Source organism: Triticum dicoccoides, unplaced genomic scaffold (assembly GCF_002162155.2).
Source record: "Triticum dicoccoides isolate Atlit2015 ecotype Zavitan unplaced genomic scaffold, WEW_v2.0 scaffold27453, whole genome shotgun sequence".
In the NCBI taxonomy this organism is placed as follows: Eukaryota; Viridiplantae; Streptophyta; class Magnoliopsida; order Poales; family Poaceae; genus Triticum; species Triticum dicoccoides.
Window position 1 is genome coordinate 4,849 of NW_021259468.1, and position 10,542 is coordinate 15,390.

Here is a 10,542-nt window from a genome sequence, read left to right on the forward strand (position 1 = left end):
TTGCCTCCAAGGAGAGCCGTCAGCGTGATAAGAAGATCTTGAGGACCTTTGGCGAACATGTGGAGAGTGGATCAGAGGGAATCATCACTCCAGAGGCTGCGTGGATAGCCCAGCAGGGATATCAGTGGAAGGAGTCCGAGGAGGAGCCCATTCCAGCTGCTGAGACCGATGAGGAGCCTGATGTGTGATCACTGCAGTTTGAGCTACCACCTGTGTCGTAGGTGTCCTCTCTGCCTTTTTGGTGTCTCGATGCCATAGGGGGAGAAAGTGTAGGATTTACGAGTCTTGTGTCATTGTGTTGCTTCGCTTTGTCGCTTTTCTTTCGGTCTGTTGAACCTCGTTTGCTCTGGTTTGGTTTGTGCTCATTAGACCAAGTTCTCTATCATATGGTGTAAGACATATGCACTCTAGCGTATCTTATTGTCTTTGTTACTTAGTAGTTCGTGAGCCTATGCTATCTTGTGGCCTTCTCTTTATGCTCATATTCGTTATCTTGCCTACTTGCTTAGTGTTAGTTGTATTGTTGCAAGAGGTGCCTTGTCTATAAAATATAGGGGGAGTGTTGATCCTAGTATGTGTGCCATGCAGTCCAAAGCACTTCTCTAGAGTGCACACATCTAGGGGGAGCCCGTCTATATTTTATAGATGGTGGGTTTGCCTTTGTTTCATTTTATATCCCTATGTGCAAATCCCGTATTGTCATCAATCCACCAAAAGGGGGGAGATTGTAAGGGCATATTTATCCCTCAGTAGTTTTGGTGATTGATGACAATGCTTTTGCGGACTAATCGTGTGCATTGAGCATTTCAGATATATCATGTCTAAACACAAGACGATTTGGTGCCCCTCGAAGACTATTGAAGACGGTGTTTCTCTACGGTTCTTTTCGGTGGATTTGAGTCGTAGGAAAGCCGTACTATTAAGAGGGGGTCCGCTTTGGAAAGGTTTGGGTGGAATCAACACGTACACGTCTGTTCCTTTTTGCACCACCTTTCCTTTGGCTCTTTGGAGCATCCTCCGTCTCTTCGTGTCTCTGCAAAATGCAGGACTCCTAGTGTTGCTGAACTGAGGCAGGCGGTAGTTCTGCTCTCTAGAGCGGTACTACCGCAAGCCCTTGTGGTAGTACCATCCACAAGCGTGGTAGTACCATAGGTGCTCACGGTAGTACCTCTCCTTAGGAGCGGTAGTACCGTGGCCTCAGGCCAGGCGCAGCTGCTCGAGCGGTAGTAGGGGCGGATATAATTTTTTACATCCGCGCCCTACGCGGTAGTACTGCTCCATGGGCGCGGTAGTACCATGAGCTCTGGCCAGGCACATCAGCATGAGCGGAAGTAGGGGCGGATGTAATTTTTTACATCCGCACCCTACATAGTAGTACCGCTCCAGGCTTGCGGTAGTACCGTGTCGGATTTTTGCATAGATCAAAACCCAGCGGAAGTAGTCATGGATGTATTTTTACATGTCCGTGCCTTATCGACCTAGACTATTCCTGCCTTGTGGTAGTACCGCAATGGGGTGCGTTAGTACTGCACCAGCCGTTCTACCGCTCCCTGCCTTAGCTCATCATGACTAGTCTTGGCCCCTGTCGTGCCAGCGGTAGTACCATAGCCCTCCACGGTAGTACCTCAGGCAACTAACAATTTTTAGCTTTTCTTTACCAATTTAAACATTGCATCAAAGTAGGTTGTCTAGATATGCAACTAGGTGAGCAACCAATATGATGCAACAACAATAAGCACACAAGCAAGCAAAGGATATAACACAATATAGCTTGCAACACTCCCCTAAAGTTAACAAATTTATAAAAGGTTTTAACTGTATAGACTCCTTTGGAATTCATATACCAGACTAGGGAGTCATCCATATCATTAAACAAGATAGTTTTAGCAATCTCCAGGAGCTCAAACCAAAGATTCAACAACTCTTGGTAAAAGCATCTCCTAAATGTAATTTTAAGATTACTACCATTCCAAGCTTTCTCAACAGTTATGTTATGCTCATGAGCCGAATTATAAAGATCCCAATATTGAGTAGCCAAGGTAGCATTACCAAACCAATGATCCTCCCAGAATCTAGCTCTCTTGCCATTACCTATATTCCAGGAGAACCCAGCTTTTGCAGCTTGAGCTGCCTAGAGCACTCCTTTCCAAAAAGGTGAAGCCCCAGCAAAAAGGTTATTATCCTGGAGGTCATACTTGGAATCAATAATGTTCTTCCAAATTATACCCTCAGAATTATAGTATCTACTCACCGAAGAAGCCAGTAGACACAAGTTCATATCCCCAATGTCAGTAATACCAAGCCCCCCAAATTCTTTCCTCATAGTGAGGGAACCTCAAGCTGACAAGTGGTATTTGTGATAACCCTCATAGTTATCCCAAAACAATGAGCCAGCTGAGAATTAACAAGCTTAATAGCCCACATGGAATTTGATGTACCCCATAAGGTATGTGGGGATACTAGCTAAACAGGCTTGAACTAGAATAAGCCTTTTTCCAAAAGAAAGAAGTCTTCCTCTCCACCCTGCAGCCTTCTTAATGATCTTGTCAACAGTAGGTTGGAGATCATCTTTTCTAATCTTGCTGTAGTGAAGGGGGGCACCCAAATATTTGATAGGGAAGGAGCTGATCTTACAACCCAAAGACTGAGCAAATATAGTAGCTTCATTCCTATCAATATTGATAGGCACAAGATCACACTTTTGAAAATTAATCCTCATGCAAGAGAGATGCTCAAAACAGGATAGGATCCATTTCAAGTTCCTGGCATGATCTAAATTCTTATCTAATAACAAAAGAGTATCATCAACATATTGCATACTAATCACTCCAGCTAGGTTTGAAGGTGGGAAAACCCCAACAATCAAATAATTACTAGCAGCCTTAATTAGCATTCTAGTGAACACATCAGCCACAAGATTGAACAAAAGGGGAGATATAGGGTCTCCCTGCCTAACCCCTTGGCTAGCAATAAAATAATCACTATTGGTATCATTAATCCTAACACCTACTGGCCCATTGCAAAGAAGAGATTCAAGCTTATTCATCCATTTAGGGCCAAAGCCCCTCTTCCTAAGCATTCTCAAGAGAAATTATGTACTAACCATATCATATGCTTTTTCATAGTCAAGCTAACAAAAGCCAGACATATCATTCTTAGCAACAACATGTACTACTGATGTCTACTACACAACCTTTTTCTTGTAGACGTTGTTGGGCCTCCATGTGTAGAGGTTTGTAGGACAGTAGCAAATTTCCCTCAAGTGGATGACCTAAGGTTTATCAATCCGTGGGAGGCATAGGATGAAGATGGTCTCTCTCAAACAACCCTGCAACCAAATAACAAAGAGTCTCTTGTGTCCCCAACACACCCAATACAATGGTAAATTGTATAGGTGCACTAGTTCGGCAAAGAGATGGTGATACAAGTGCAATATGGATGGTAGATATAGGTTTTTTTAATCTGAATACATAAAAACAGCAAGGTAACTAATGATAAAAATGAGCATAAACGGTATTGCAATGCTTTGAAACAAGGCATAGGGTTCATACTTTCACTAGTGCAAGTTCTCTCAATAATAATAACATAATTGGATCATATAACTATCCATCAACATGCAACAAAGAGTCATTCCAAAGTCACTAATAGCGGAGAACAAACAAAGTGATTACTGTAGGATACGAAACCACCTCAAAGTTATTCTTTCTGATGAATCCATTCGGCTATTCCTATAAGTGTCACAAACAGCCCTAGAGTTCATAGTAAAATAACACCTTAAGACACAAATCAACCAAAACCCTAACGTCACCTAGATACTCCAATGTCACCTCAAGCATCTGTGGGTTTGACTATACGATATGCATCACACAATCTCAAGTTCATCTATTCAAACCAACACAAAGAACTTCAAAGAGTGCCCCAAAGTTTCTAACGGAGAGTCAAGACGAAAACATGTGCCAACCCCCCTATGCATAAGTTCACAAGGTCACTAAACCCGCAAGTTGATCACCAAAACATACATCAAGTGGATCACATGAATATCCCATTGTCACCATAGATAAGCACATGCAAGACATATATCAAGTGTTCTCAAATCCTTAAAGACTTAATCTGATAAGATAACGTCAAAGGGAAAACTCAATCCATTACAAGAGAGTAAAGGGGGAGAAACATCATAAGATCCAACTATAAGAGCAAAACTCGCAGTACACCAAGATCGTGCCAAATTAAGAACACGAGAGAGAGAGAGAGAAAGAGAGATCAAACACATAGCTACTGGTACCTACCCTCAGCCTCGAGGGTGAACTAATCCCTCCTTGTCATGGAGACCGCCGGGATGACGAAGATGGCGATCGGTGATGATTCCCCCTCTGACAGGGTGCCGGAACAGGGTCCCGATTGGTTTTTGGTGGCTACAGAGGCTTGCAGCGGTGAAACTCCCGATCCAGGTTTATTTCTGGGGGTTTCTGTATTTATAGGAATTTTTGGTGTCGGTCTCATGCCAGGGGGTTCTCCGAGTCATCCACGAGATAGGGGGGCGCGCCCAGGGGGGTAGGGCACGCCCTCCACCCTCGTGGATGGCTCCGGACCCTTCTGCCCCAACTCTTTCACTTCGGGGGCTTCTTTTGGTCCATTAAAAATCCACAAAAATTGGCAGGTCAATTGGACTCCGCTTGGTATTCATTTTCTGTAGAACTCAAAAAAAGGAAAAGACACAGAAACTGGCACTAGGCTCTAGGTTAATAGGTTAGTCCCAAAATCATATAAAATAGCATATAAATGCATATAAAACATCCAAGATGGATAATATAATAGCATGGAACAATCAAAAATTATAGATACGTTGGAGACGTATCAACTACTTCATGTGCAACTACAATACTTTCCAGAATAAATCTCCCTTTAATAAAGGTAGTCTGGTTAGGAGAAATTAAAACATTGCACACATGGCCAAACCTATTGGTGGCACACTTGGCAAATATTTTGAAACTGCAGTTAGTCATAGCTAGAGGTCTAAACCTATCTAGGCTAATAGCATTATGTTCTTTAGGAACTAGGGTAAGAAAGAGAAATTTAGTCTAAATAGATCCAAACCCCCAGCCTCCCAATCCTTGAATAAAGCAAACAAATCATTCTTAATAAGATCCCAATACTTCTAATAAAGTAAAAAAGAAAACCCATCAGGGCCAGGAGCTCCCTCAGCATATGAGCCAAAGACAGTATCCTTGATCTCCTCCTCAGAAAAAGGCTTCTCAGGGAGTTCAAAATGCTCTGGACCAACCATACTGGAAGGATCCCAAAAATCCTCATTCCGATCAATATCTAAAGTAGGCACACAACCAAACAATTTTTTATAGTAATCAACAGATACTTGGAGGATACTTTTGGTGTCTTCTACGGGTCCTGAAGGGCTTTCCAACACATTTATTTGGTTTCCCTCCTTTTTTGGTTTGCCACAACCTTAAACTACCCAATGTTGAGCTCACCTTCTAAAATCTCTCTTTCCCCATATCTCTGCCTTGCCTTGATCTCCTCCTTTCTCCAAATCTCATTTAGGTCACCTGAAATTGTTTTCACCCTCTTCTTTGAGTTAGGAGACAGAGGCTGAGATTCAGCTAAAATATCTAAACAATTATATTCATCTACGTAATTATTCCTATTCTGGCCAGCTTCATAATTAGCACAACAGGCTTTAGCAGCTTTTCTAGTGGCTCTAATTTTAAATTGCCAAATATCAATAGCTTTAGTGGCATTACACTTGGTATTCCATGCTTTCTGGATGATCTCATCAAAGCCAGGAATTTCTAGCCACCATTTCTCAAATCTAAAAAGAAATAGTAGGAGAATGTAAAGTAGTAGTGTTCAAAACTAATGGAGTGTGATCACTCCCAACCCTGGGTAAATCCTTGAGCTGACAAGAAGGACAAAAGGCTCTCCCAATCAACAGAAATAAAAATCCTATCTAGAGTGTCCATCATGAGATTATCCTGGTTATTAGCCCAGGTATACTTTCTGCCTGCATTTTTCGGCTCAATTAGGCCATACTTATTAATCCAATCATTGAAGAGATCAACCCAATGTTGATTAACCAACCCAGAACTTTTCTCACTAGCTTTCCTAATCATATTAAAATCCTCCCTACTAGTGTGGGGCCAGACCAGCTGGAAAACATAGCATGAAGTTCATTAATAAACTCAAGCTTATGCTCTTCATAAGAAGAGCCATATACAGAGATCAACCTCCATCTAGTATCACTCTGTTTATTTTTTAAGACAGAATAAGTATGGATATCCCAAGTAATAACATCAAAATTATCCTCCTTAACACTAACAAGGATGCCCCCTGCTGTATTATTAGCAGGCAGCCAGGTCCAAATGAAACCACTCCTTGCATCAATGGCTTCCAATTGAGGAATAGTAAAATTATCTTTCTTAGTTTCAGAGATACAAAGAAAGTCAGGGCAGCTAGCTTTAATAAGCTCCTGCACTCTATCAATCTTGACAGACCCATTTAGGCCTCTAACATTCCAAAAAGCACCTATCATTTAGACTTAGATTTAGTTATATTTTTAGCCTGACATTTCCTAGCCCTTTGAGGGGCCGTTTGGATTATGCCCACACCAGCCCGACCAAAACGATGGCGTGCCAAAATTTTGGCGAAGGAAATAGCCGCCGGGAACTCGCCCACACGCTAGCGCGGAATCACAACGGCAAGTTGTCTGTGAGCCGAAAACTTGGCTGCGATCCAAACGCTGGCCCAACCTGTGGTCAACGACCAATTTTTTTGGAAGGGCAGCTTGGGGCTGCCATCCAAACAGCCCCTGAGTCTCTAATGTGCACCATAGCTTATGAACAGTAGGTTGTGGTTGTAATGTTGGACACATCAACCATCTGGCCATACCACAACAGAACAGTCCCTCCTCTGGTACCAGCTGCAGGTCTTTGAGCAAGCTTTTAAGCCTATATCCCCCAAGATAGCTAGGTAGCAGTAAACCGGTCGATACTGTCAAGATTCGTCTCCTCCAGACAGACGATACGACAGGAGGACGCGGCGATGGTTTCTTTGACAGTAGTACCACGATCTGAATAATTTATGCCCGGCCCTAACATTTCAGCTTAGGAACTTTTGTTGTTCTAACATATGGAAACACATAGGGCCCTCGTACATGGCAAGCTGCCAGCGGTGATGCATCCAGCCAACACTTTGGCCGTGAAGAAACCAATAATAACAACACCAAAATAACAGCTACTACTATTACAGCACCCTGGAGCATGACCATGTTGTGCTAACGTGGGACGCCTTGAGACCCCAGCGCTAACCGGAGCACATCAGCCGGCCGCAGCCGCAGGCTGCCACACAGCTCCATCATTCACAAACTCATGGTCCAAAGCATGTTCACCTCCGGGGTCGACGAGCTCATTTTCGACGGCCGTGGCCCGGTCGTCATCCTGCTTGAAGAGGAAGCGCATGGCGACGATCACCTCAGGCGGCAGCTGCTCCTTGAAACGCTCGGTGAAGGTGTCCAGCGCGGCAACGGTGACATCCTTGCCACCCTGGACGGTCCTGACTCCTGAGGCTGCGGCAGACAAGCAGCTCGCTCGGACGATTTTGCTACAGGCGCGACCTTTGCCCGGCCACCAGCTCGGGTGCGCGCAGAGGTGCTACGCCGAATTTGGCTTATGAAGACATGCATTGTATACCCCGCCGGCGGGAATCACCGCATCAGCTTGACCGGTGCAACCACGTCGGCCATGGTAAGCAAGAGGCCAGCTTGGTAAGCTACCTACAAGTCGGCCATGGTTAGCATGGGACCCAAGCTAGTGTTGCCCGGTCGAAGCTGGCCGCCGATTGATGCGCTATGCTCATGGGCGAGACAACAAGAAATCTGTCTTCAAGCTTGAATCAGACGTCAAGGCATGGTTATTCACAAGCCCCAAAACCAAGAAATTATCGGCCAGGGCCGAAAATTTAGTTATTCACAGGCGACGGACCAGAAGTAGATTACTGCAAGCAGTTACAGACAAAGATCCCGATGAGTGTAGCGACTTATTAACTAACAAAGTAACAATCCATGCATGGAGATATCTGAAGATCGAGCAAGTACAGCATCAAGCCCAAATCAAGAGCCAGCCAGCATAAGTATTTAACCTAGCTAGTAAGCGTAGCGATAGCAGAAACACAAGACAAGAAATGAAACTAATGGAACAGAGGAACTAGCTGCTGCATGGATAGATCGATCATAGCTTCAAGGACAGGTCAATCGCCTCTTCCGTGAGCTCCTCTTGGTTGCCTCCTCTTGTCCCGGACGAGGCTGCTCCCGAACCAGTACCCGTGCCCTGCTGGCGATGTCGACGAGGGTGGATCCCCCCTCCTGTTCCGAATGGCTGGGCGCCGTAGCGCGGCGGAGCGCTGTGGTCATCGACGGCGGCCTTACCAAGCTCTCCCACCGCCGTGGCCTCCCTGGCCAGGTCGCGCTGCAGCTTGTGCCCGTTCTGGTGGCCGCCGAGCGCCTGCGAGGTCCTGAACTTGCGGGGGCAATAGCAGCAGGAGAACACCCGCTGGAACTTCGGTGGCGAGTACTGGCGCAGAGACAAGCTCAGATCGAGCCCGTCGCCCGTCTCCATGCCCATGTCACAAATCAGCCTGGGAGTGGATATGGAGTACGTACACGGTGTGGCAAGGCAATCAATCACGCATGCGGCGTTTTATATGATGCGCTTCAGGGAGCCCGTTTTGAAAAAAAAATACATTCACTTTTTAACTATAAATGCATATGCACGTTAGGAGAGCAATTTTGCCTGACGTTTGGTTGCGTGCATTGGCTGGGCGGATGCAACTAGCTACACAGTATTTAGTTGCATACACTAGCTATGATTAAGAGTTACCAGCTACACATAACAGACAGAGTTACACTAGAGTGCCTCTATGACTGCAGTGGACGATGGCCGAGGTGCCGCGGCCGACACGACTAGCATGGAGTTGCGAGCAAGCAATTCCGTTGGCGGCGCGGTAAACCAATTGCTAGCGTCATGGTCATAGAGGAAGTCTGTGCGGAGGGACTAATAGAAGGGCACTAAGGCAGAGGACGGGGGAGGAGAAATGTAGTGCACGTGCCATGGCTGCGTCAGTGTAGCAGGATGCAGATGAGGGCTAATTTTTTTAAAATAATATATATTTTTATTAATTTTCAAAATAATACGCTGTTTTGATATTTTTCACAAATAATACGGCATCATCTTGCTGGAAGACGATTGGACCTAATCGTCTTCCTGGTGGACGATTACGTTCCAGTCGTCCACCAGTGAGTCGACTGGGCAATCGTCTATAAGGTTGGCCACCAGTCGTCTTGCAGGAAGATGATAAGTCGCAGTCATCTTGCACGAAGATTATTAGTCGTAGTTGTCCAGAAGAAAGATTATTACTACTAATCGTCCAGCAGAAAGATGATTAGTTTCAGTCGTCCACCAGGAAGATGATTAGTTCCAACCGCATACATAGGTAGCATACATACGTCCCTCGCGTACATAGATAGATATAGTGGTAGACAAGCATCAGCCACGTCGTCGGGCATGTCGTGGAGGCGGTGTAGGCAGCGTCGGCCACAGATACCTGTGGGGTGCCCGAACGTTACGGGGAGGAAGCTCAGACCATGCCTGGTCATGTCGTCTGCACCTCTAATGCTTCCTCGGGCTCAGGTCCAGACCTGGATGTCGCGCATTGAGGAGAAAGTACGATCTGTGTATCGGGCTATTACGTGCACACGCACTTCGGACGTACTTCACCAGCATCCCCCCCGCCACTCCACGCACCAGCAGCCGCCGCGTCACTCGACTGGTCAGCTCGAACCCACGCATCACCGACATGATCCGCGTCCACGTCTAGCAGAGCACTGGACGGCCAGGCCACCACCTCCTGACCAGGCCGGTAGTTTGGCATGGCAGCACCAGCCGGATCCCACGTCTGCCTACTGTAAGACAATAAGTTTTGGGAACCAGCACAACCCTCTAAGGGTGGCTTATCTCATTATATATAATGGTTGTGTTACAATACGTACAATATACGTACATAGGTACAGAAGCTATACATAGTCTAACACCCTCCCTCAATCTTAGCCACTTTCTAAAGAACTGAGAAGGGTAAGATTGCGCCTACAAGCCTCAAACTGTGGCAGTGGTAAAGGCTTAGTGAAGATGTCTGCAAGTTGATCCTTAGATGAGATAAACTTGATCTGGAGTTGCTTCTGTGATACACGTTCCCGTACAAAGTGATAGTCAACTTCAATGTGTTTCGTTCGGGCATGAAATACTGGATTTGCAGAAAGGTATGTAGCACCGATGTTATCACACCAAAGAATAGGAGGCTGTGGTTGAGACAAACCCAACTCCTGAAGCAAAGACTGCACCCAAATAATCTCTGCAGTAGCATTAGCCACAGCCTTGTACTCAGCTTCAGTACTGCTACGTGACACAGTAGCCTGTTTCCGAGCACTCCAGGCGATCAAATTAGAGCCAAAGAATACTGCATAACCCCCCGTGGATCGCC

The 10,542-nt window shown here is 45.6% G+C and overlaps 1 protein-coding gene across 1 annotated transcript; it reads right to left on the minus strand.

Annotated features, from left to right (window-relative positions):
- Nucleotides 1-8,027: 8,027 nt before the first annotated feature.
- Nucleotides 8,028-8,655, minus strand: LOC119345737 (zinc finger protein 2-like). The gene has a single exon (XM_037615656.1). It carries the CDS (start codon nt 8,628-8,630, stop codon nt 8,238-8,240), a length of 393 nt encoding a protein of 130 aa, XP_037471553.1. The 5' UTR covers nt 8,631-8,655; the 3' UTR covers nt 8,028-8,237.
- Nucleotides 8,656-10,542: the final 1,887 nt, after the last annotated feature.

Bases quoted from the DNA above. Each gene is read 5' to 3' on its own strand.
- LOC119345737 (XM_037615656.1), bottom strand. From the start codon at position 8,630: ATGGGCATGGAGACGGGCGACGGGCTCGATCTGAGCTTGTCTCTGCGC.